This window comes from Nycticebus coucang, chromosome 10 (genome assembly GCF_027406575.1).
Source record: "Nycticebus coucang isolate mNycCou1 chromosome 10, mNycCou1.pri, whole genome shotgun sequence".
Classification (NCBI taxonomy): Eukaryota; Metazoa; Chordata; class Mammalia; order Primates; family Lorisidae; genus Nycticebus; species Nycticebus coucang.
The window spans coordinates 98982115-99008689 of NC_069789.1; the positions used below are offsets into that span (position 1 = coordinate 98982115).

At 50.3% G+C, this 26575-nt stretch overlaps 1 protein-coding gene across 3 annotated transcripts in view; it reads left to right on the top strand.

Moving 5' to 3' along the window:
- Window positions 1–26250, top strand: part of OLFML2B (olfactomedin like 2B) — a 38003-nt gene extending 11753 nt beyond the window's left edge. The window contains exons 4-8 of one of the 3 annotated variants that reach the window (XM_053607556.1): window positions 4461–4637; window positions 10568–10799; window positions 12088–12639; window positions 24452–24628; window positions 25164–26250. In XM_053607556.1, the coding sequence (XP_053463531.1) occupies window positions 4461–4637; window positions 10568–10799; window positions 12088–12639; window positions 24452–24628; window positions 25164–25765 (1740 nt within the window). In that variant the 3' untranslated portion in view covers window positions 25766–26250. The remainder of the gene's footprint in view (window positions 1–4460; window positions 4638–10567; window positions 10800–12087; window positions 12640–24451; window positions 24629–25163) is intronic. The other 2 variants (XM_053607557.1, XM_053607558.1) reach the window with 2 other exon arrangements.
- Window positions 26251–26575: the final 325 nt, after the last annotated feature.

Genomic DNA, 26575 nt, shown 5'->3' on the forward strand with positions numbered 1-26575 from the left:
CCTACAGGCGTCCGGTGTGTCTCTGTACAACCCACCAGTCTGGGGCTCCTTCTTCCCTCTGTGTCCTAGCCATGCCAAACCTTAGCTACCCTGCTGCTAAGGCCCAGGGTCCCTCTCCCTTCAGCCTCAGCTATGTGCTTCCATCCCAGTTGAGTACAAGGCACGGTGCCCCTGGCTGCCCCCTGTTCACTCTCCACACCAAGCCTGCGGGAGGCAGCTATCATCATTCCTTCTTTTCCACTGGGGCCTAGAGAGGTGTCATCCTGTGCCTTGTGTGCTCACATGACCAGACCATGACGGGGTGTGGATGTCACACCTGGCCTCCAGAGCCAGCACCTTCTCCGTACACTCCCCTGTTCCTGATTCTGGCTGGGAAAACAAGCCCACAGAGAGCTGCCAGAGCTCTGTGCCAGGGTCATCTCTCCCCTGGCCCCGACGGTTTTGTCTTAAGCCACTACCCAGTTCCACCCAGGCATACACATACTTGTCCAAGAGCTGGACAAGGTCAGGGTATGGTCCATGCCCCCCATGCCCATTCTGCCAGTCTGCACATTTGGTTTTGTTGACCCTTCACGACTCCTTGAAGCACCAGCTGTGCTGTCTGCCATATGTACCCCAACTCCACCTCCATCCTGGCATCCCCTTGCCCAGGCACTCTGCCTAGTTTGAACCTTTCTATGTCTGTGCAACTGGCTGTACTCAGCAGTGGACACCTGTCCTCACCTGGCACTGTGGCTTGCTCTCAGCAGGTGCCCTCTGGTGCCCAACTGCACACCCCTCCAGCACGTGGCATTGTTCTGTGAACCCCTCTTAGTTCCTTGACTTTACCAGGCCCAAGAAAGCATGATAGAGTTCCCAGATCTTTCTCTGTCTTAGTTTGCTGTGTCCAGCCTGCTGCCCCAGCCCTCCTGCTGGCCATCCTCCCTCCCTATCTTCTTCACTCCTCTTCACCCCTACTAAGGGGCCATGAGGGGCACTCCCCCCTGCCATAGAGGCACGATCCCACCCCTCCGCCACATTGCCAGCACTGTTCACAAGCCAAACTGCACACACTATAAATGTCAGTTGCAGCTGTCCCAGAGGGGAAGAGCCTGAGGCATGAGGTCATGGGGTTCACCTGCCTGTCAGGCTAGGATGGAGAGCACCCTGCGTGGACAGCATCCCCTGTGTCTCTTGAGAAGTGCCCCACAAAAGGCCCTTGTCTGAGGAATGCAGAGCCCCAAGGAGTGGGAGGCTATGGAAGGCCAGCACCCTGGTTGGAGGGGGTGGGGGTGGGGGGTGACCACAGAGGGGCACCTGCCGGCTGACGGGGTGATGCCACCGCCAGCCTGGTGTTTATTCAGGCAGCCGGCAGGCTCTGCCATTCCCATGGGGGGAATAAACTATACTGCTCCTCTGGGTTCTCAGGGCCAGGCTTGCCTCAAACCCTCCTCTGTAGAAATCCAGAATAACAGCTCCTCCCTAAAACCAGAAAGGGGATTGGCGATTATAAATCAATTGAAAAGGGGGGCTCTCTAGGGGGCTCAGAAAACCCAGGATCTAGGAGGCAGGAGCTACATTTCTAGGGCTGTCCTGGTCCCTTTACGCCCACTGCATCGAGGGGCTCGGGAATCAGGTGCGAAGCCAGTCAGTCCACCCAGAGTTACCAGCACATTTAGTGGAGCCCTTGGGCCATGACTCGGCAGCAGGTGCTGCGATCTGTCACATAGTGCTGGCTGAGTCTCTTCACAGCCCTTTCTGCTGGCTGATGTTTTCTTGTTTACACGTTTGTCAGCTGCTTACTCCCCCCTCATGGGAGGAGATCCTCACTGGGCAGGGTCCTCATCGGTCTTGTGCACACCTGACCCCTCAGTGCAGCACTGAACACGGGAATGCCTTGGGGGGAAGTGACACATTGACTCCCTGAGACTGCCGGGCTTCACTCCCTGTCTCAGGCGTGACAGCTGCAGCAAGGGCACCCGCGGGTGCTCTTAGCACCTGCTCAGGATCGCAGAAATGCTTGCACCCTGCTGAAGGACCTGGAACTTTTCCTGTTGGCCCCACTAAGAACCTGGCTCCTGTGAGACAGCCTCTCTCACACATGTCTGTCACCTTTTCCAGCAAGCTATGCCCCAGGCTTCCTTCACTGACGGCAAAACTTCTCAAACTTTAAGGTGTATGCCGAACACCTGGGACCTTATTAAAATCTATATTCTGATTCAGCAGGGCTGTGTGAGCCTAGGAATCTGCATTTCTTTCTTTCTTTTTTTTTTTTTTGTGGTTTTTGGCCAGGGCTAGGTTTGAACCTGCCACCTCCAGCATATGGGACCGGTGCCCTACTCCTTGAACCACAGGTGCCACCCGGAATCTGTATTTCTAAAAAGCCCCTGTGTGATGCTGGTGCTGCCGGTCTCCGGGCCACACTTGGAGTGGCGGGGATTTACAGGAGGCCGGCAGTTCTGTATTTCTCAGCGTATGCACACCCTTTCGCGTGGTCTGAGACCCAGCTGCAGGTACTCCTGGTGCTGCTGAGAGCTGGCTGAGTGCCAGGACCCTGTCCTGGTGTCTTTGTGATCCAGCAGGTGAGAGAGTGGAGCAAGGGTCAGGAGGCTGGTGCTGACCCCGCTCTGACACTGTGTTTGATAACCCTGGGCCAATCACAAACTTAACTCTGGCCTTACTCTCCTCACTGTGAAATGAAGGATTAGGCTGGAGTCCTGAGGTCTGTTCTAGCTGTAACATTCTACGAAAAATAGCAACCACTTAGCATGGTGTGTTCCATGCACATCATGAACTCACTTAATCCCCATTACAACCCGCAGGGAAGGCGCTAGTACTCTCCCCACTTTACAGCTGGGAAACTTTGCCCGAGATCACAGATCTAGCAACGGTAGCACTGAGGTGTGAGCCAGGTTCCTCTGGAACCCGTGCTCTTAACTATTGCACTGGACTGCCCCTGATATTCCCCACATCCACTGAGACCTCTTATTCTGGGCATCTTGAAATAAGAGCTCTTTCTCACAGCCTTTACCTTTCATGGGTAATTCAGTGCAATCTAGAGAGGCTGGCCTGGCTGAAGCCCCACAGAATACACTGAGCACTTCCAGTGCTCAAGATCTGGCATACAGCGGAATCCCCTCCGAATGGCACAGCTGCTGGGTTGGAGTCTGGTTAGTGTAACAAACACCTGTAGGGCTTCTCGGGGCAGTCCCTGTAGGAGCCACTGGGGCCACAGTGTCCGGGTATCATGTTCTGCCCAGATACATACACATCCCCCAGCTCTGAGCCACGGGGCTTCCCTTTAGGACATGAGGAGTTTCCTACCAGGTTGTGAGGCTGTGCCTGGCAGCCTCTGAGCTTTCACACTTCTCACACGTCTTTGTTAAAGATGGAAAGCAAGCACCCCCCATTTCACATGATTGCTTCCTCTAGCATCCTCACGAACAGGGCCCAGAGGAGAAGATGACACTGGAAATTTAGATGCTCATGGGAACTGCAGTCTGAGGGCCAAAGTTGAGTCTCTGTGTAGTCAGATCTCTCTGAAAATAACCAGAGGAGAAAGGGCATCGCTGAGGCTTTTAACAACTTGCCCATGGTTCAAATCTCATTCAGCGTTCATCTTCCAGGGAGGCTGCCTCTACCGCCCTTTGCTTGTTCTGAACACACAAAACCTCACAGAACCTGATGGGATTGGTCTCTGCCCACTACAGCTGCCATCTCCCTCCCCGTCCCCGCCCAGGATGAGACCCCCGGGGTGTTTGGAGCCTTTCTTGCTGCCACACTGCAGTTAGACGCTGAGAGGTACTGAGCGTCAGTCAGCTGAAACGTGGGCTTGACCCTTTCTGGTATGAACCAGGTCTGGAACGTGCATAATCTGCCAAGTGTCTGTGTGTGTGAGGGGGCCATTCAGGGAAACTGTGTTTAAGAGTAAATAGGAAAGTTTGAAGCTAGCCTATCAATTTTCTCTGTAAATGATGCTTTTAAAGTGCTGGGGAATAGTTCGTGCTCGTTAGTAAAGCAGGCTAAGTAAATGTTTTGGCCACCACTTCTAAAATGGCTTAGAATGCCCTTCTTTTGTTAATTGAGCGACCAGTTCACATGTATTGTGTGCACGTGGGCAGAATTTTTGTAATATTCTCATCACTGGGTAAGGATGGCCTGTACACCAATGGCAGAAAAAGAGCCAGGTGTCCTGGTGGCCCAGGGACGTGGCAATGTTATTAGAAAAGCCTGGTAGTTTGGCCAGTATGTCCAGCTGTTGGACATAGCAAAGCTGGGCTGCCCTGGAAATGCTGCCTGGGGACCTGGCATCAGTCCTCAGGACAGGGCTGGAAACGCTCTCGAGCCCCATTCACTTGCTGGACAATTTCTCAGCCTGTTGTGTCTCCGTGCTCTGAACAGAAAGTGGGTGGTGGCCGCCTTCTGCTTGTCTTTAAAGCACTCTTCAATGGATCCTCTTTTTAAATGTTTTCTCTTCTCAGGAAGTTTCTAAAAACCTCACCAAGGAAAACGAGCAAATCAAAGAGGACATGGAAGAAATTCGAACTGAGATGAACAAACGAGGCAAAGAAAACTGTTCCAATAATGTCCTGGATAGCATGCCAGACATCCGCTCGGCCTTGCAGAGGGATGCGGCAGCAGCCTACACACACCCAGAGGTACAGCCTCAGCCCCAGGGGCCTCTGAACATAGCTCTGGGAAGGGAGTGCCAGCCTCTCTCATGTGCAGAGAACTTGTCGGGTCCACCGTCTCCTTTCACCCATGCACTTGTTCTGTGGGTCTGATAGGTGGGGGCTGGCTCTGTTTTACTTAACATTTGATGCGCAGAGAGGTTCAGCAGTGCTGAAGTTATGACTCTGATCTGGGTTGCCTGAGTTCCAGTCCCCACTCTGTCCATGATACTCCATCCCCTGCATTTGTAAGTGAGGAGAACACACGTACCAGCTTGTCTGGGACAACATGGCTCGCTCTTGCTGTCCTATCACCATAGCTAACAGCACCCTCTTTTACGCTTGAAAATGTCTCAATTTGAAAGCAATAAATTATACCTCCCCCACGCCCTGTTTATGAGGAAATCGGTAATTTATTATGTATTTTCATCCCTGTCCTGTGTGGTCTTCAGCAAAGCCCAGGCGATCAATATCCTCATTTTACAGATGAGGAAACAGATCCAGCAATGTGCATGGTCCCCTTTGCTCAGTTGCCCCTGTCTCTTCCCACCTAGCTGTGTCCCTGGCATGAAGTTACCCATCCGTGAAACAGAATCCTGTCTAACGTGATTTAAAGGATGCCAAAAGACCTACTTGCTTAAAAAGGCCTATTTCTTTTGGCTCCGGTTATTACTAAGTTACATTTATTGGTTAAACATGTTACCATTTGATTTATTGGATTATTTACTGAATTGATGTCCAAGAAACAGACATGAATTTGGGAGATAACACAAAGGATGGAAAAGGAAACAGGTGCACTTTGGTGGCAGGATTTGGAGAGTCCTTTTAGCAAGGCAGATTGAACCAAGTATTCTAAAAAGGGTCCCTTGGCAGCCCCAGGACAGCAGCATCTTAGGCCTTGCTTATGTAACCTGGTTACCAAGGGTTGGTGGTGGATGGCAGAGCCATGGAACACTGTTGTCCAGGAATTGAGTTCCATGTACGCCACTGAGGGATCTCTTAGCTTTAGGCCAGTGTCCTTGGTCTGAATTGAGCAGTGCCCAGGACAGCCAGAGCCTCTGAGCTGGTTTCTCTGTATACTGTGATGTGAAAAAAGTTGGGAAGCATTGCTAGGCAGGACTCTGTTTCCTGGGTCTGTAAGAATTGGGGTAAGGGAGGAAGGAAGGTGGAGCGTGCGGGCTTGGAACTCTCCGGGAGAGAAGTTTACCAGCGTGGCAGCAGCTGTGGGTTTGAGAATTTCGGGCACATGTGTCCTGATGGCTGGAAAGTAGGCATGTCGGGGCTGTTGAGACAATAAGCCCTGAAAAGAGAGTGGTGCCTGCACCCTCCCCGATATGTAACTCAAAATGAAAACGATTCCAAACCATAAAATGAGTATAAGGAAGGCCAATAATTATCTGGCTTTGCCCATGATGACTACTTTGATGCTATTTTTAAAATATCATATTTCTTGAAAAATTATTTTCATTCTCATTTTTGGGTGTCTCTGACATCCTGGCCTCTGAGCATGTGGTTAGTCTGTATGGTGGGCCATCCCTGAGTCTCATAAACCAAAGAGCCACAGGACACGTGGGCTGGGAGGGAACGTGAAGTCGCCCACTTGTCATACCTGGGCCCAGGTCTCTTATCTCAGCCCCTCTGGCCTCCTCAGCCAGGCTGGCTGCTCAGTGGAGCCGGGCCTCTCTCAGCCTCCCTGGCTTCCACTTTCCCAGGAGGCTGCACTGAAGGGTTCGTCTGTTGTCTTGATGACACAGATTCTGTGGTATGTTCAGGAACCCAGCTCAGATTTCCTGAGGGCAAACAACAAACCAAATCAAACACACCAGACTCTTTTTCTCCTTGCTCAGCAAAGTCCTTTCCTCCCCCGAATCCCCATTCATCACCCTGCTGAAGTTAGCACAAGCCACTGAAACCAGGGTGGCAGGGCAGAAAGAGGGCGGGGCAAATGTAGCATCGCTCCCTACTTATCCCTCTCTTTGTGAACCCCATGCTGAAAGAGGGGTGCATGGGGTATTGGGTTTGGCTGTTTATTTGCAGGTTCTTGTAGATGATGCCAGGGGTTTCTTGCAATGGTGAGTTATGGGTAATTCACTGGAGGTCTCTCTCCAGGATGGTCCTTGCCCGGGACTGTGAAAGGGGGTTGGCAGGAAGGGTCTGGGGGCTAGGCTGAGAGCAGGAGGGCACAGTGAGAGGGGGGACATTTGATGCCAGGAGTTGACGTCATATGGCAGACTCTTGGATTAACAGAGAGAGGAAATCAGAGCTTGGTTTGGGCTGCTTCTGACCAGTGCAGCCTGTCGCCAGTGAGTCCAAGGAAATTATATGTTCTCTGGCAAAGGCTGCCCATGGGCTTGCTCCATCTCCTTGGCTAGCGGCAGAAAGAACTGCAGTTCCCACCCTTCCCTGAGAGCCTGGAATTAGAGATAGTTCCTGGGGTTTGCCACGAAGAAATAACGACCTGCTTTTGCAATGCAGAGGGAAGCCAGGGCCCAGCAACCAGATGTCCCTCAGCGTCTGAGTCAAAGGCTGTGGCCAGGGCCCCTTGACAGACTCCCGGACAGCTTCTTCCAGTGGGAAATGAGGGATCTCCCAAGTCTGCTGGGCAGAAGCCAGACCACGGCCCTGAGGGCTTCAGGATGTAGGGAGTATGGGATGATAGAGTAGTTCGTCCTGTGGTCACAGCTGTGGGCAGTGTGGCCTAGTGTAAGGCAGAACCAGACTCGGAGGGCAGGCAGCCCAGGGCCTACTCAACGGTTGTGTGACTTAATAAGTGCCCTTCTCAGCCACCTGACTGACTTTCAATCAAAATACTAAATGATCCCAAAACTCTGTTTTATCATCTATAAAATGTAAGTGACATATCTACCTTGTAAGGGTTAAAATTAATTAATATAAAGGGACAGGGATGTAATAGGTATTCACTAAAATATTACCACCACCAGCAGGAATTCCCTACACCTTGAGTCTAGTTCACCTCATTAACAAGAACAGGGGATTGAGGCTGGGAAGAGTGGGTCAGGGATGCAGCTGCCAGAAACAGGGCTGGCCTGTTTCTTCTGGATAGCTGCCCCCGTCTGGGAGAGGCTGGCAGAAGGCATTCCACTTTCCAGTCACCACTGTGTGCTGGGGAGAGATGCAGATTTAGGGACTGCCATATCTGCTGTGCCATCTGGACGACTCTCCTGTTACGGGAAAATATGCTCACACTTTGGGGTGTGGTTGGGAGTGAGGGCCCCAGGCTTCCTCCAGGCCCCATTGTAAAGGGCTGAAACAAGAGCCTGGTGGGCTTGTCCTGTGCACAGTGAGGAAGCTGGCTGTGATGGCTGGGTGCCTGCAGCCCACATGGAGTGTCTGAGGGCCCTGCTCTGCTTCAGGGTACCGGGCGTCTGAGGACAGAGGCCCACATGGGTGCTGCTCTATACAGCAGTGTTTTCAACCCTTTTTTATTTCATGGCATACTTGAACCTATAGTTAAACTTCTGCGGCACACTTAAAGTACGTTGATAAAAAAAAAAAAAAAAAATATATATATATATATATAAAGAATATACTTACCATGCTTTGAACTTCTTTTGAAAAATATTTAATTAGGGGCGGCGCCTGTGGCTCAGTGAGTAGGGCGCTGGCCCCATATGCCGAGGGTGGCGGGTTCAAACCCAGCCCCGGCCAAACTGCAACAAAAAAATAGCCGGGCGTTGTGGCGGGCGCCTGTAGTCCCAGCTGCTCGGGAGGCTGAGGCAAGAGAATCGCTTAAGCCCAAGAGTTAGAGGTTGCTGTGAGCCGTGTGACGCCACAGCACTCTACCCGAGGGCAGTATAGTGAGACTCTGCCTCTACAAAAAAAAAAAAAAGAAAAATATTTAATTAATGTTCTTTAAAATTTTTTCACGGCACACCTAAGATCCTCTCGCTGCACACTGGTTGAAAATCACTGCTGTAGATGGACTTCCCGGGGGGCTCACCCACGCCTCTTGGTTGAGGAAGGGAAGCTCTTGGGTTTAGGTGTCTGGAGGAAGGCACCTCTTCATTATTCAGCTGTCGAAGTCCCCAGGAAGACAAGAACCTGGGTCACACTCCTCTCAGGTTCCTGTACTTCTTGGTGGAGCCACTGTCATCAGGAGCTGGACCAACCTGTGGGTGGTCCTGACTCTGAACACAGCTGGCACACAGACCCTGTGCCTTTTTGAAAGGTCTTTAGTTTTCAAAGGTGAGTGATTGGACCTAGGCAGGAATTAAGACTGGACAGCCAACACAGGACCCACACACCCTGCCTTTTGTGGACAGAAGAAGACAGTCCCTGGGCAGAGGCTCTGTGGAGGACAGGCCATCCTTCTACATGACTGGAACTGTCCCGGTGGCATTCCCAAAATCCCATCAAGAGGCCCAGAAGCCAGAGTCTGTGCTGCCAACTTCAAAGTGTCATTTGATTTGACAATATCAGCTGTCACAAATGTAGACAGTTCCTTGGGATATGTCATAACTCAAAAATTCATTTTAAAAAATATTAAGGGTCATCCATCCAGGGGAATCGAAGGTGAACAAGAGATGATCTCTAGTCTTTGAAATTCTCACAGTGCACAGAGATACCAACATCCTTAAATGATGCCTGTGGAAGGCAGGTGAGGAGGGGCACTATAATCAAAGTACAGACTTGGGTCCATTAGGAGCTGAGTTCAGCTTGGAGTGGGAGACCCAAATACAGAGCTGTGAACAATAGAAAGGTTTGTTGTCTTTTCACTTAGACGAATGCTGGAAGGAAGCAGGCAGTCCGGTGCAAGTATGATTCGCTCCAAGGCATAATTAGTGACTTTCATCCTTAGAATCTCCTCTTGGTCACAAGGGGGTGGTTCAGCTCCAGCCATCCTGTCCACATTTCAGAAGAAAGAAGTAAGGAAGAGAGCAAAAGATGCTTCCTGCTGAGTCAGCCCCCCTTTTAGGGAACTTTTCCAAATGTTTCTCCCATCCAAGGCCACTTATACCCCACTGGCCAGAATCTAATCTCATGGCGACCCCCATTTGTAAGGAGCAAGGGGGCAGGAGATTTGGGCAATTAGAAGTCTCTGCCACAAAGTGCACAATGAGGATTGGGGAGGAAAGATTCATTCTGAATAAAAAGGTCTGGAAGTATTTCCCTAGGGATCTGAGATTTTGGCTGGGCCTTCAGAAATGGGCAAGTTTCCCTCAGTAGGTATCTGGGGGAGGGAGTCTGAGCACAGACCCAGGGGCTGAGCAGTTGGCTCAGTGACTGGAGTGCTAGGGTGTTTGTGTGGTGGTGGCAGGGGAGGGGCAACAGGCATATCCTGAGTTGGGTCAAGGCCAGTTTTTAGAGAATTCTAAATGCCAGGCCAAGGGCTGGGGACTTTACTGTGCATGCACGGGGAAGGCTTGGTGCTGGGAGAGATGTGTGTTTCGGGAAGGCCATTCTGGTAGCCATAAAAGTGGTCAGGCCTTGTCCTCAGGGGCTGTACATCTGGGTCCTCAGCCTTCATGTCCCAGCAGAGCCACCCTGCCCCTCACATGGATCTCTCTGGAAACAGCTTATACCAGATCTAAGTCTTACTGCAGCCTGGGCCAGAGCTGAGAGAACTGCCTTCTGTGGCCAGATTAGGACACCGATTCCTGAGCCAGATTGCCTGGGCTCAAATTTTGCCTTCTCACTTATCTGTCATAAGACCTTGGGCAATTTCTAAACTGTGCCTCTGTTTCTTAGTCTGTAAATGAGCATGATAATAATAGGTCCTGCCACATGGGAGTGATGAGAAGATTAAATTAGTCTACATATGTGGACATACATGAAGCCCTCAGGGTGGTGCCTGGCTCTTTAGAGTGCTGCTGCTGTCAGCACGGTCAATCCAGCACTGTCCCCACTGCCCGCTGCCTCTGACCCATGACCTGACCTTCCCTTATGTCCCCTCTGAGGAGCAGTATGAAGAGAGGTTTCTGCAGGAAGAAACTGTGTCTCAGCAGATCAACTCCATCGAGCTCCTGCAGACGAGACCCCTGGATCCGCCCAAGGTGGTGAAGCCACCACGTCCCCTGCAGAGGCAGGTCCACTTGAGGGGCCGGCCAGCTTCCCAGCCCACTGTCATCCGGGGCATCACCTACTATAAAGCCAAGGTCCCCGAGGAAGAGAATGACATCGAGGAGCAGCGTGAGTTGGGGTCCGACTGGCTGCCGCAGAGGCAGGGCTGGGAGAGGGTCTCCATTTGGGCCTTGTGGACATGGGCTTGCCATCCGCCTCTGCAGCTGGGGCCCCGCCTTGCAGCCGTGCCGTCCTCCACACTTGCTGAGTGGCCTTGGGCAAGTCACTTAACTTTTTTGGGCTTGCAGAAGACCATGTGGTAAAGTGTGGCTGGGCTGGCAGATATTTCAGGGTTCCCCAGCTTCAACAGTCACATTTCTGCCTCAGGGCCTTTGCACTACTGTCGTTTCCCCTAGAATTATCCCCCCATTGCTGCGTGGCTAACTCCTTCCCCTTCTGCAGACCTCTGCTCTTCTCCCCATCTCGCTGAGTCCCGTCCTGACCGCTGGATTCATTACTATAAGTTTCCCTTCCCTCCCTGCTTCCCTGACCCTCCTTCCCCTACCTTTTTTCTCATAGCACCTTCAAACGTACAAACTATCTCTCTGTTTTGTTCTTTTTCTTTTTTTTTTTTGAGACAGGGTCTCACTTTGTCATCCTCGGTAGAGTGCCATGGCGTCATATCTCACAGCAAACTCCTTCTCCCAATCGCTTAAGCCCAAGCGATTCTCCACCACAACACCTGGCTATTTTTTTTTATTTATTTTTATTTTTTATTTTTATTGTTGGGGATTCATTGACGGTACAATAGCCAGGTCACACTGATTGCAATTGTTAGGTAAAGTCCCTCTTGCAATCATGTCTTGCCCCCATAAAGTGTGACATACACCAAGGCCCCACAACACCTGGCTATTTTTAGAGACAAAGTCTCGCTTTCGCTCAGGCTGATCTCGGACCTGTGAGCTCAGGCAATCCACCCACCTCAGCCTCCCGTGCTAGGATTACAGGTGTGAGCCACCACACCCGGCCTCTCTCTGTTATGGAGGTATCTCCACCACCACACAGAAGCTCTGTAAGCTCAAGGGTCTTTGTTCTGGTCACTGTAGTCATTGTGTTCCATAGATAATTGTTCAATGGGTGGCTTGGATGACAGACTTCCTCTCAGCCATCAGGATTCACAACCCATGACTATGCATCCTCTGTGTCCCCAGCCCATTCGGAGGGGCGTCCAGGAAATGCAGCGCCTTTCCATCTGTGCTCCTCCCACCTCCTTCTCAGCTCCCAGCAAGGCCCATCCCTACGCCAGGCTGTCATGTTGACCAAAGCCCTCAACGTGCTGATGGCCATGTGCTCTTGGCCATCGGTAGGCTGTTCCGTCCCGGCCCAAACACAGATGAACCTTGTGTTTGTTTCACAGAAGACGAGTTTTTCAGTGGTGACAATGGAGTGGACTTGCTGATTGAAGATCAACTCCTGAGACACAATGACCTGCTGACCAGTGGCACCCGAAGACCAGCAGCCACCCGTCACACACACAGCACTGCTGTGACAAGTAACCCGAGCACTCAGACCGCACCTCCGTCCTCGGCACTGCCACAAGCCTCGACCCCTGCTGCCAGTGTCCCTGACCCTGCTCTCCAGGCCTCAGTTGAACCACCCTCAGCAACACTCCAGGCCACCACAGTGTCTCCAGATCCCACGGGGGAGGCAGTCCTTCAACCTTCCCCTCAGGTTCCAGCTACCCCTGTGGCCCACACAGCCACACAGCCACCTCTGGCCCCAGCTTCTCCTACAGTGGCACCTGAGGATGCATTTGTGGAGGCTACACACGCAGCCCTAAGGCCCCCCGCCACAGTCAGGACCGACTCGCTGGAGAACGATGCTACTTCTGGGCAGGGTAGCACCACCAGCACACCTGCCAGCCCTACCCTGAGCCCTGAAGAAGAAGATGACATCCGGAATGTCATAGGTGAGTTCATTCTGCCTGGCCTTGGCCTCCGGTAAAAAGCTGAGCCTGGAAATAGGTTGAAAGGAGAAGGAGGGGCCAGAAGGTCAAAGTTCTTCATAAAGAAAGGAGAGTGAAGTTATGCCTTTGACTGAAGATTCGTGTTACCCGACAGGGTTTATGCAATTAAATGTGCCAGTAACTGGGTATAATATAAACGAATAGAGCCAAGATCTCTTTATCCATTAGTTTTGTAAGCATTTGCTGAGTGCTTTCTTTGTACCAGGCTTTGTGACGGATATAGGGGGATCTGAGGATGACTAAGTTCGGTTTTGTCCAGTAAGTTTACCAGGCTGTAAAATAACAAAGAGTCTTACTGGGAAAAAAGTCCCAGGGTCATAGCTGAGTGGGAGCAGGAATAACCAGTGCAATGGGCCTCAGTGCAAAATCTCATGAGCCACAGCCCTGGAGAGCATGGAAATGTCACACCCTCATGTGACAAATACTATGATAGAGGAATGGAGAAACAGAAAAAGAAAGAAGGAGCACAAGCTTAACCTGGCTTCCAGGAAGGCTTGAAAAGCTTTGCTAAGGATACCTTTTGAGCTGGGTTTTGAAGGGTACATAGGAGTTTTCTGAACAGAGATGGGAAGCCTTCTGACGAGTCTAAAATAGCAAGATGTATTCCAGAAGCATGGAGAACACAGTTCTTTCCTGTGATTGGGAGCTCATGGCCCCAAGATTACCCAATGTAGTGAAACGGGAGTGTAGGGAAGTACAGGGGCTAGTCGCGCACGTCTCTTCCAAAAAGAACTAAGTTAAACTGAAAAATAACACTATGGAGTAATGATTTCATCACAGTGCTTGTCGAAGCATACACTTAATTTGATGGAAGATATGGTTTGTCTTGAATGTATCTTTCCCTTCTCTCCATTTTATTTTGTATTCCCTGGCAGCCTTGTCCCCAATCCCTCCTCAGAACAAGGTGCCAGCTCTTGCCAGAGACAAGGTGTTGGAAGGAGCAGCAGCCAGGAGTTCAACACCCTTGTCTCTGCAATTAATAGCTGTGTAGCTGTGTGACTTGTGGCCAAACCCTTGCCCTTCTCTGGGCCTCAGTTGAATTTAGAAATTTGCTATAGGCCATTTCCTCCACCATAGTCTAGGGTTTTCTGTAGGAAGTTTACCAGGCCATTACATAGCAAGGAGTTCTTGTTGAGTAAAAATTCCAGAATAATAGCAGACTGAGAGCAGGGAAACAGCCCAGTAAAGATGGACCCCAGAGCAAAATCTCATGAACCTCGGCCTGGAGGAAGCTAAGTAAGAAGGCAGTTCTTGGGCCTCTTTTCCTTCCGTGATGGGAGCAAAGTAGCCACAGAGTAGAAGGCCAGTTCCTCACTGCATGAGTAAGCAGCTTGCTGGAGCTGCGGGTCCTGGTGAATTTCTGCAGGGCACCCTGCGGTCTGGGCAGAGGCTCTCACTTGCCCGCTGGCTCTGGTCAGCCTGGACTTCATGGTCTTAGAAACACAGCCCCTGAGCCCAGAGCTCCCCGTTCCCCTGGGCCACAGGCATTAGCTCCTGGGCCCCCATGCCTCCACCTCCAGCTTACTGTCACTCCTGGGAGGGAGGGAACGTTCCAGGTATTTAGAAATCTGCTCTGTGCCGCCCCTCCAGAGGTAGGTAGAACAGTGAAGACAGGCTTCGGGCAGAACCACACCCCCTATGTGTCCTCAGGCAATGGCATTTGAACCTGAGAGCCCCTTCCCTCGGTGACTAAATGACTTACTTGCTGGCCAGCAAGAGTTCTCTGCTGTCTCTATACCCCATCCCAGCCTGGGTCCCAGCAATCTGCCTCCCTGGGTTTAGCCGCCAGCAGGGCTATTCCCATAGGCACTTCCCTCCTCACTATGGGCCTGACCCAAGTGCTGGTGCTGGACTGAGAAACCCTGTGTCCCGCAGCCATTTACCTGGCGGTGGGAGCTAGGGCAGGGACACATTTTCTCTCCTTGTTCAATATTCTGTTCAACTAGAACGCCACCTTCATGGCGAGGATGTAAGATTCACTTAAAAAACTAGCTGTGGGGTTTTTCAGAAGAGCTGGGGTTCTTGTCTCAGTGTCAACTGCAGAAAAAAGAGACACGGACACAGGGTAGTGTTTTCTTCAAACACCAAGGGAGGGAAGAGAGAGCGGCGCAGAAAGGCCTGGCTGTGGAGGCAATGTGGAATTTTGAAATGTTTCTGTTTGGGAACTATTTTTAATGGTCCGTCATTGTCAAGTGCCTCCTCTGGCTGCGGTTGGTGCGAAGACCCTGATGCTCTCACAGCACCCAGTTATCAGTTACATAGAAGTTTTTAGGCAGAAACAGACACAGGCCACTGATTACACGGCCTGGGAAAGGTTGTTTGCTACATGATGAGTCTGGCACTTTTGAGGTTTGAGCTATTTAGAATGTGGTTATAAAAGAGCCTGCTTTTAAAAGGAACATCTTTCCCCAGGGTTTCCAAACTTGATTTTGTGATGTCCTTAAATGTCCACCATTATCCTCAGGGGAGTTATAAAATTTTCAGAAAGAAAAAAACTTCTCAAAACAAGTAAATTAGAATTTATCTGGGGTTGGGCAACAAGCATCTGGTGGTAGTGTAGCTTTGGGATGAGACAGAAAAGACAGTGGCAGTGGCCAGAGCCTGAGAGGCTTGGGGCAGGCTGGATCGGGCGGCTTCTGCTCCAGGCAGCCCGGGCTTGGGGAGCAGCTTGGGCAACAGCAGAGACGTAAAACCATGTGCCACGTGGCCAAGGCTCTGCAGATGCACAGACTTTAGTGATTGCAGTTCCTCATCTATCTTGTAGAAGGAGTTGACCTGGGGGTGGGGGGGTGGGGAGGAGCAGACAAAGAGGGCAGTCAGCGTGTGACAATACCAGAGAGAAAGCCTGGCTCACATTTGGGTCTAGGAAACGTCATGAACTGTGAAGAATGTCTCCCCCACAGAGCACACAGCCATAACCGCCCCCAAGGCTTGGCTGGCCACGCTGGCCGTGGTGAGGTGGCCAGCTCTGCCTGCCTCAAGTTAGGGAGGCTGGTCTGTGGCAGGCCGACGAAGGCGATGCTGATGTGGGCAGAGGCCATGCTTCTAGAGCCTACATAGCACCCAGACTCGGCACCCAGAACCTTCTCTAGCGGCTGCCTTCACTGTACAGGCAGCTCCCCGGCCCCGTTGTGGTCTTAGTCTCTACCCTGATCTACCTAACCGAGTCCCCCAGGCCACTGGGAACTCCAGTCATCTGCAGTGCGGGGGCCTCTGGCCCTAGAAATAAGAATAGAAAGTGGATAAAATATATCCTTGTAAATGGATAAAGGACTGAAGTCTGAGCTTCTTAACAAGGATAAAGAGTCCAGTTGTGATTCATTTAGCACTGCCTTGTGCCAGGCTGTGAAGATCCAAAGTGAGGGAGACGAGTCACTGCCCCCAAAGTGCCAACCATATGAGAAGGCATCAGGTGACTGAGGCAGCCAAGCACGTGGGGACTGGGACCAGCAATGGACACATGCAGTCCCATGATGTCACGTCAGTTTTGTCATGGGGCCCTATCTCCAAAGGAGATCACGAGCTCAGCGGGCCCACAGAGTGGAGAGGAACCCTCCAGGCAGAGCCAGAGGCATGAACCAGGGTGGGCAAGGGACAGAGGGCAACCCAGCTGCACCGGCATGTGTGGGGACACCTGAGGAGGTGATGGAACTCCAGGGCAGGATCCAGGGGCCTGATGGTGAAGGGAACAAGAAGTTGGGACTTCATTCTAAAGATGATGGAGAAGGTTCTAAGCAGAGAAACAATATTCAGAGTTGGTCAATTAAGATACCGAACCCTGACAATGTGTGAGTGCTGTGGGTTCAAGGGTGCAGAGACAGAGATGATGAGTCTCTGCCCTGGAGTTGCACACACCTTGTAAGTGAAGCTGACCCAGAAACATGCCTGCAGCCCAGGGTGGTGAGCACTGGGCTATCCAGGCTGCAGTGGGCCACAGAGGGACCCCCTTTTGGAAAGAGATGCTGACCTGGGTATCTCCAAGGATGAGAGAAAATTAGCCAAGCAAAGAAGGAAGGTGGCATTACAGTGAGAAAGACCAGAGTCAACAAGGACAGACTTGAAACAGCAAGGTCAGGGCCAAGTGCAAACTGAAAATGTGGGCCCCGTATTGAGAAAGCAGGGAAAAGCACCCCTGCAAGTAGTGAACACGAAGAAGCTTTTCTTCTTCCTCTGGTGTGTGTCTCTGTGTCTCTCTCTTTTTATGGTGTTTTGTATTAGCTTTTTCATGCTGTTCTAAGTAAAGAAAGACAGGCACACCCATTTTATTGGGCTTCACTTTATGACACTTCACAGATACTGTGGGTTTTTTGTAAATTGAATGTTCGTGACAACCCTGTGTCAAATAAGTCTGTCAGTGCCATTTTTCCAATAGTGTGTCACATTTTGGTAACTCTCACAGTATTTTAAATTTTTTCATTCTTATTCTATCTGCCTGGTGATTTGTGACAAATAGTCTTTGATGTTACTATTGTAATTGTTGTGGGAAGCCTTGAACCGTGAACCATGATCACATGAGGCAGCAAACTTAGTAAATGTCAGGTGTGTTCTGACTGCTCCACCTCTCATCTGCGCCCCCCATCTCCCCCTTTCCTGGGGCTTCCCCATTCCCTGAGACTCCACAATATCAAAATTAGGCCAATTCATAACCCCACAGTGACCTAAAAGTCCTCAAACAAAAGGAAGGGTCATATGTCTCTCTTTTTAAATCAAAAGCTAGAAATAATTAAGTTTAGTGAGGAGGGCATGTCAAAAGCCAAGATGGGCCAAAAGCTGGGCCCCTTGGAGGCATCAGTTGGCCAAGTTGTGAACACAAAAGAAAAATTCTTGAAGGAAATTTAAAAGTGTCACTCCTATACACACGGTGAACAGTAAGAAAGTAAAACAGCCTTATTGCTGATATAGAGACAGTTTTAATGGTCTGGATGGAAGATCAAACTAGCATAACATTCCTTTAAGCCAAAAGTCTAATCCAGAGCAAGGTCCTAACCCTCTTCTATTCGGTGAAGGCCGGGAGAGGTGAGGAAGCTGCAGAAGGAAAGTTGGAAGCGACCCGAGGTTGGTTCATGAAGTTTAAGGAAAGAACTTGTCTTCATAACATGAAAGTGCAAGATGTAAAAGCAAGTTATCCAGGAGATATAGTTAAGATCATTGATGAAGGCTGCTGCATTTAACAGTAGATTTTTCAATGTAGACAAAATAAACTTCTGTTGAAAAAAGATGCTGTCTAAGACTTTCATAGGTAGGGAGGAGAAGTCAATAATTGGCTTCAAAGAATGGGCTGACTGTGCTGTTAGGGACTAATGCAGCTGTGACTTTAAGTTGAAGCCAATGCTCATTCACCATTCCAAAAGGCCGAGGTCCCTTACGAATTATGCTAAATCTACTCCGCCTGGGATCTATAGAGGGCATGACAAGCCTGGATGAAAGCACCTCTGTCTACAGCATAGTTTACTGAATATTTTGAGTCCCCTGTTGAGACCTACAGCTCAGGAAAAGAACAAAGATTCTTTTCAAAATATCCCTGGTCATTAACAATGTATTGGTCACCCAAGAGCTCTGATGGAGCTTAAGTGGAGGTAAATGTTATTTTCATGCCTGCTAACACAGCATTCATTCAGCAGCCCATCAATTAAGGAGTGATTTCCACTTTCAAGCCTTATTATTTAAGAAATATATTTTGTAAGGCTATAGCTGCCATAGACAGTGATTCCTATAATGGATGTGGGCAAAGCAGATTGAAAACCTTCTGGAAAGGATTCACCATTCTAGATGCCATTAAGAACATCCAGGATCCATGGGAAGAGGTCAAAATATCAACATTAGCAAGAGCTTGGAAGAAGATGATACTAGCCCTCACGGATGACTTTGAGGGGTTCAAGACTTCAGAGGAAGAAGTAACTGCAGATGTGTTGGAAACAGCAAGAGAACTAGAATTAGAAGTGGAGCCTGAAGATGTGACTGAATTGCTGCAGTCTCATGATAAAACTTCAGATGAAGAGTTGCTTATGCAAGACAGCAGTTTTTCGAGACGGCATCTCCTCCTAGTGAAGATGCTATGAACATTGTTGAAATGACAACAAAAAGAAATTAGAATATTACAGAAAGTTAGTTGATAAAGCAGCAACGGGGTTTGAGAAGATTGACTCCAATTTTGAAAGAAGTTCTACTGTGTGTAAAATGCTATGCGACAGTATCATATGCTACACAGAAATATTTTGTGAAAGGAAGCATCAATTTGTTGTGTCAAAATGCACTGTCGTCTTATTTTAAGAAACTGCCACAGCCACCCCAGCCTTCAGCACCCACCACCCTGATGACCCAGCAGCCATCAGCATTGAGGCAAGACAGGTCTTCCACCAGCAACTCCAACTCACTGAAGGTTCAGATAATCCGTTAGCATTTTTGAGACAATAATTTTAAAATTAAGGTATGTACATTTTTGACATAATGCTGTTGCATACTTAATGGACCGTAGTATGGCATAGACAATTTTTAGATGCAGTGGGAAACCCAAACATTCACATGACTCGCTATATTGTGATAGTCTTTTTATTGTGCTACTCACTTTATTGCAGTGGTCTAGAACCAAAGTCACAATATCTCTGGGGTATGACTACATTAAAAATTTAAATTGCCAGCACAAATTATACCATCGTTCAGCTTTATATTGTGCAATGTGAGCTTTAAGTGCCAATATAAGATCTTTTGACTCGTGTGCAGAATGCACCAAAATGACACCTTGCAGTCAGTAGCTCCTCCATACGTCGTTTGTTCTTACCAGAACAGTGGACAGGCAGAACTAACCATCTGTTTTGGTTTCACGTGATAGATAAACATTTTACCAACCCTCCCTACCTTCAGCTTCCTGAGGGAGGAAGCAAAACAGAAAAGGAGCTGCAAGCTGCCCTGTCCTCCCATCTTCTTCTGTGTCATTTTTAGCATTAGCTATTGTCTGATACAGGAAGTAACACAAGTAAGGAAGAATAGGGCTCCTTGGCCACTCGTGTTTTTCAGAACACCATTGCCTCTTTCTGCTTTTGAAGCATGTCCCGGGTCACGTGGAAAATGTCGCCTCTAGGACAACACGCTTTCTTTGTACTCACTTTGAGTCTTGCTGAACTCCCACACACCAGGGGGGTCCACCTGGAATTCTTTGTCCACTGGGCCTAGCAAACCCTATACACAAGTGGGGAGCAAGGAAGACGCTCTTCTCTGCTCATGCACACACTACATTGTCCTTCTTGACTTCAATAATACAACACAAGTTCAAGTGTAAGGTTATAAAGAAGTTCAAGACAGCAAGAGCAGAGTTTCAAACCAAGAGCAGGCTCTTCTGAGCATGGGCCTTGTGTGATTGCACAGATCGTATACCCCTAAAGTCTTCCCTGGGTAGGGTACCTTTGGGGAATTCAAGCATGTAGTCACAGGGAAGAAATCTCAAGCTGGTAACCTGAAGGCCAAATTCATCCCCAAATGTGTCGTGACATTCTTGAAATTGAGTGCTGCTTTTCCAGCTTGCCCAGGCCCTGCTGCTGCCTGCTGTCTCACACTCAGCCTGACGCATTTGCTTCTGTTCCTGCCTGTCCCCTGCTGGCATCTGAGTTGAGATCTCTGAATGACGGCAGAGAGCATGAAGTAAGAGCGGCGCTGCAGGAGGGGCTGATGTGAAAGGACTGGGGCTCTGGGGTGCACATGAGGTTGGATGTGGTAGGTTATTAGAGGCTTAAGCAGATGTGCCTCTCAGAAAACCAGCCCAGGGACTCCTGGGAGGAACAGGTTACAAGTGGCTGAGATGAGTCGGAGAGACCAACTGGCACAATTGGAGAGATCCAGGCAAGAGGCAGTGAGGGCTCAACTAAGCTGCAGAGCTGGAGGCAGAATGGATGGGACTCAGTGCCTAGTGGGAGGGAGGGCAGTACAGGGAAAGGGACGTGGGGGACGACCTGGGTTCGTGGCTTGGTGAATGGGTGGTGTGCCGTGGCTTTCTCTAGGGCAGGAGATGCAGGAGGAGCAGGCTGTGAACTGAAACGAAGGAATTCCACTTTCAATCCCTTAGGTTTGAGAAGCCAGGAGGATACCTAGGGGAAAAGCATCTAGTAGGTAGTTGGATGTACCATGTTCAGGAACAAGACCTGGGCTGAGGGCCATCAGGAGGGGCTGAGTCTGCCCGGTGGATATGGGAGGAGTGAGGGGGAGAGGATAAAAGTGGAGCCCTAAAGGTCGACATTTGAAAGTGGCAGAGGAGAAGACACCAGCCAACCAGCTGGAACAGGCATGACCCAGGAGGTATGTGGGGACCAGGAGAGAGCGGTGTGTGAGCACCGAGTGAGGGGTGGGTGCTGGTGCTGGCCCATAGCTTCTGACCAATTGAGAGGCTTGATCAGAATAGCAGGACTGGAGGGTGCCCTGATGGGCAGTGCATAAGGCTGAGGAATGTGCTAGATGCCATGTGTAGGGAAGCAGAGGCTCTGAGGACCCTCTGGGAAACTTCTCATTCCCACAACCAGGGTGAGCTCAGCTGAGTGCAAGGAAGGGCAGGGAAGGCTCTTGTTTGCTGATTTATATTTTTAGGATGCTAAGATTTGAGCAAGTGTATCTGCTGAGGAGAAGTGCACCTTCTTCTAAAATTCTGGTAACCTTAGAAACAGGGCCAGCTGCCTCCCAGGTCTACTGAGGATTAGGACAGGAGAGTATTTAGAAAACCCTTGCTGTGGGGAAACCTAAGATGAGTTGCAGGTTGCACTTCTTCTCTGCAGTTCCTCTGAACTATCTCCCATCTTTCTGTCGTTACCCTTGAAGAGGAGTCCACATATAGTGTCTTCTCTTGAGGCTGACAGTTTTCCATCAAGGGTGGGAACATCCAGGCAGCCCCAGATTCTCAGAGCATGGTGACGTGTCTGGGCCTCATGGCCTCCTGACTTCTTCCCTCAATCCTGTCTTTGAATGTTCTGCAACCAATCGCATCTGTCTTGCTGTTCCTGCCTTGGCTTGTCCATTCAACGTGCTGGCCAGTGCTGCCTTGGGTGAGGCTGCATGGAAACGTGTCTGAGGTCCCGGGGCTGAAAACAGGGATTCCTTCTTCTTACAGAAATAAGGACGCCTGCCCTCTCCCAAGAAGCGGAAGCCATCTATATCAGTTTCCTATGCCTCTAAACTGCCACAGACTGAGTGGCTAAAAAGAACAGAAATTTATTCTCTAAGAGTTTTGGAGGCTAGAAATCCAAAATGAGTCTTACAGGGCTAACATCAAGGGCTCAGAAGGGCTGGTTCCTTCCAGAGGCTGGAGGGCAGAATTCATTCCTTGCCTTTCCAATGCCTGATGACTACCAGCATTCCTTGGCTTGTGGCCACATCACTCCAGTCTTTGTTTCTGTCATCACATTTCTTCTTCTTCTTCTGCAGTCAGATCTCCCTTTGCCCCACTGTTATCAGGATACTGGTGACTGCATTTAGGACCCACCCAGGTATTCCAAGATAAGTTCCCCATTTCAAGATTCTTGACTTAATCACATCTGCAAAGTCCCTTTTGTTCCTCTTTGTCACATTCATAGGTTCCAGGGATTGGGACCTGGATATCTTTAGGGGTCATTACTTAGCTGACCACTTACCATCAGAGTGAATTCTCCAAGCATTCTTGTGAAGTAGGCAAGACCTGTATTATACTCATTTTGCTGCTAAAGAAATTAAAGCTTTGTGATGTTATAGAAGCAACACAGACTTTGGAGTCAGTGGCAGGACCAAGACCAAAGCCAGGCCTCTGGCTCCAGCGTGGGGCACATCTGTAGCCCCACATTGGACCCTGTTATTTCATAGTCTTGGTGCTGAGTCAGGACCCTATAGGGATTTCTGGGACTGCCCAGGAAAGCTCAGACAACTCCTAGCTTTCAGGAGTCCATCCATAGTTTGCATGAGAGAGGTGTCATGGCCATGGAAACCCCTGTCAGAAAACACCTTGCCTCATGGCCTTTTGTGGGGCTTGGGGACATTGTCTGGGGATGCCTCTGAATTGGGAATCGGTATCCTTTCTAGGCTTTGCTGGGGGAGGGAAGGGGATTGCCTAGGGAAGGCATGCTGGCGTTCACCTCTGTGCAAAGGGGGTATGGCTTCTCCACTGGCAGGGCCCTGCTTAGCACTAGGAATGAGATATTTTCCATCAGACCTTTATGGTCAGGGCTCAGCCAGAGACTCCTATTTTATTGTCTTAAACAGATGAGCTCAGTCACAGGGGAATGAGGCACTGGCGTGCAGGTTCTGTTGTTTGTCTTATGGAGACTGAGTCTTTCCCCACTCTGTCAGATCAGAACCTAACAAACCCCACACAGAGCTGCCTAAACCCTGCCAGCTGCACCCAAGTGTGATGCCTGCCTGGAAAACTGTTCATCCCACTTCCACCCACTGGCTGCCCCAGACCCAGGACCGAGGGCATAATGGCCTACCCCTGTGCTACCAGCTTCAGGGCTTTGGCCTTCCTCAGCCCACTTCTGGGGAAGTGGAATAGATAGAATAATTCCAACAATTTTGAAATAGGGATGGCCTAGAATTTAGAGAACTCCCAAATCTGAACTATAGGCCTTTGGTCCACCCATGTAAGGTGTATCAAATGAGTGTCAAGAACCAATTATTCTCATCACCGTTGGCCATCTGTGCCGTCTGGGTTGAGGGCAGGTGGGGTCAGGAGTGCCATCAGGGATGGAGGAAGCTATGAAGGCAGAATTCATCAGGCTCTCTCACTGACCCCCAGAGCCCTCTTCCCACTTCCATAACCCAGCAGGGGTATAGGAGCATGTACCCTGAGTAGTCATGTGTGACTTCAGTATCAAGGCCTTGTATAATAATAATACTGCTGTATAATAAGCAGTATCATTTGCAGTTTGGTCTACAACTCAGAGTGGTCTTAATGGCCTCTTAGAGCCTCTCCTGGGCACTGGGTCTCTGCAGAGATGCACTGAGAAGGATAGCTCCTATCCTGTTAAGTCTAACTTAATCTTTGAAGGAGACTCCCACAACCAGAGAGAGCTCGTTATTCAGGAACCTGGCATCCTGCTCCCAGTAGTGACAGAGTGTGGCAGGCAGGTGGGCCTCAGGGGCATGACTATCTACTGCTTAGTCAGAGCTGGTCCCGCTGGTCACCCAGCCCCAAACAGCCTGGGCAGCTGAGCATGGGGAGCTTCATGTTCCTGACTCCACCCCATGAGTCCTCTCCTCTGGTCACACTGCTTATACTGTCAATTCACCCAAGTAGCAGACCACCTGCTGGGCGACTATAGCATGGCAGACACTGAGCTGTGAACACCAAGAACACAACTGAGGAAAGCCACAGCCCCTCCACCCTGGCTCTCACACTGTTTGGAGGTGGGCCCGGAGGAGGGAGGAGCATGGTGGGGGTGCCAGATGACACGTCCCGTCAGAGAGGTGCACCCGTGGTCCTGGGAGAGCAGAGTGGAACAGAAGGTGGGTGGTCTCCAAGGAGGGTGTGGTTCACAAAAGGACTTTGGATCTTATGTCCTTGAAGACCTAAAGACCAAAACATGGTAGCATGAAAGTGGCCCAGGATGGGCACAGTGGACGGCTTTACAGGAGTCAAGTATAGGGTGGCTAAAGAGTAACAGAACATGGCACAGGAAAATGTTTGGGGCCAGGTGATACCGGCCTGCCTGCAAGGAGCTCATAGTCTTAGAGGGGGAAGAAGCAAGGGTTTGAGGGGTGGGACATCATTGGCTCATCCCAGCACCTCCACCCACCTCTTCTCCACCAGGAAGGTGCAAGGACACCCTCTCCACAATCACAGGCCCAACCACCCAGAACACGTATGGGCGGAACGAGGGGGCCTGGATGAAGGACCCCCTGGCCAAGGATGAGCGCATTTATGTAACCAACTATTACTATGGCAACACTCTGGTAGAGTTCCGGAACCTGGAGAACTTCAAACAAGGTGCGTGTTATGGGTCCAATTCGGGCAGCTTCTTCCATTCCCCACTGTCCTCTATTTTAAACATAGCCAGCCTCTTTGGGTGGTGACAGTAGACAAGAAGGGTGACACTTTCCTCTGATGGGGAAAAGACGTTTCCAGGGAATGCAGTCCCTCTTCCACATTCCCGCACATTTTCTGCCTCTTGGCTCTGCCCGTCCTTCCCAGCTCCTGGGACAAAGGCATAACCTTGAGCCCAGGCTGGAAGTCAGTGCAGAGCACCTCTGCCCCCCAGAGCCCTGGGCAGGATACAGACCACACTCACACACTGGCACCCTGGGTTCTTCAAGACACTCAGTGAGCCAAGTGGGAACTGTCACTCCCATGTGCCGATGGGTATGTTGGTGCAGAGAGGGGATGGTCTAGGCCATATGGCATTAGAGAGCAGCAGAGCCCAGACTCAAACCCAGGTGTGCAGAGGCCTGGCTGACCACTCCTGCCACTACCTGGGCCCCTCGCTGCGTTGCCCTGAAGCCTCCCACCCTCTCTCCACCCACAGGTCGCTGGAGCAACTCCTACAAGCTCCCATACAGCTGGATCGGTACAGGCCACGTGGTATACAATGGTGCCTTCTACTACAACCGGGCCTTCACCCGCAATATCATCAAGTATGACCTGAAGCAGCGCTACGTGGCCGCCTGGGCCATGCTCCACGACGTGGCCTACGAGGAGGCCACCCCCTGGCGGTGGCAGGGCCACTCGGACGTGGACTTTGCTGTGGACGAGAATGGCCTGTGGCTCATCTACCCAGCCCTAGATGACGAGGGATTCAGCCAGGAGGTCATTGTCCTGAGCAAGGTCAATGCCGCAGACCTGAGCACACAGAAGGAGACCACGTGGCGCACGGGGCTCCGGCGGAACTTCTACGGCAACTGCTTTGTCATCTGCGGGGTGCTGTATGCCGTGGACAGCTACAACCAGCGGAACGCCAATATCTCCTACGCCTTCGACACCCACACCAACACGCAGATTGTGCCCAGGCTGCTGTTTGAGAATGAGTACTCCTATACCACCCAGATAGACTACAACCCCAAGGACCGCCTGCTCTATGCCTGGGACAACGGCCACCAGGTCACTTACCATGTCATCTTTGCCTACTGACCCCCTTGTCCCTGTAAGCAGAAGCACAGAGGGGCCACTAGCACCTTGTGTGTGTGTGTATGTGTGTGTGTGTGCACATGTGTGTAGATGGGTATGTGCTGTTTAAAAATATATATTATTTTGTATAATATTACAAATGTAAAATGACAATTGGGGTCTATTTTTTTTTATATGGATTGTAGATCAATCCATATGTGTATGTGCTGGTCTCATCTGCCCTGGTTTATATTTTTGTGCAAACAAACTTCCCCTTTGGACCAGTGACCACCTTCCTTTGAGCCTTCAGCCACTCCGGCTCCCAGATCTCTGACGTTGAGGTTTCTTCATCTGGGTCCTGCAGACAGACGGTGGCAGAACAGGAGTGAAGGAGGCAAGAAAGAAGTGCTAAGTGGTGGAAAAGAAAGTTGTATGTATTGGAGAAGTTTAAAAAAAAAAAAAAACAGAAAAATGCCTTTTTTTTTAAATAAAGAAGACATTTCAAATCAGCCTGCAGTGCACCTTTGTAGAGCTCCAATGTGTCTGGCCATGCGGATCCCTCTGCAGGAAGCAGACAGGTCTGGTGTCCCTGGAGTGTTTGCTCAGCTAGGCTGAGCTCCAGGGACCTTCCTGCACTCCTGGGAGGGGCTGCCTCTGGGAATGAGCCTGACCCCTGTGCTGTCTTTAACTCTCATCTCTCTGTTTCTCTGTCGTACCAGCTCCCTTGCTGTGTTCTGTTATTTTTCTGGTCATTTTAGCCAACTTGTGGGAACCTATTTGTTCCTTGGTCCTGCTTCAGGTGGCCTGGTGTTACGCACTGTTGAAAATAAAGAG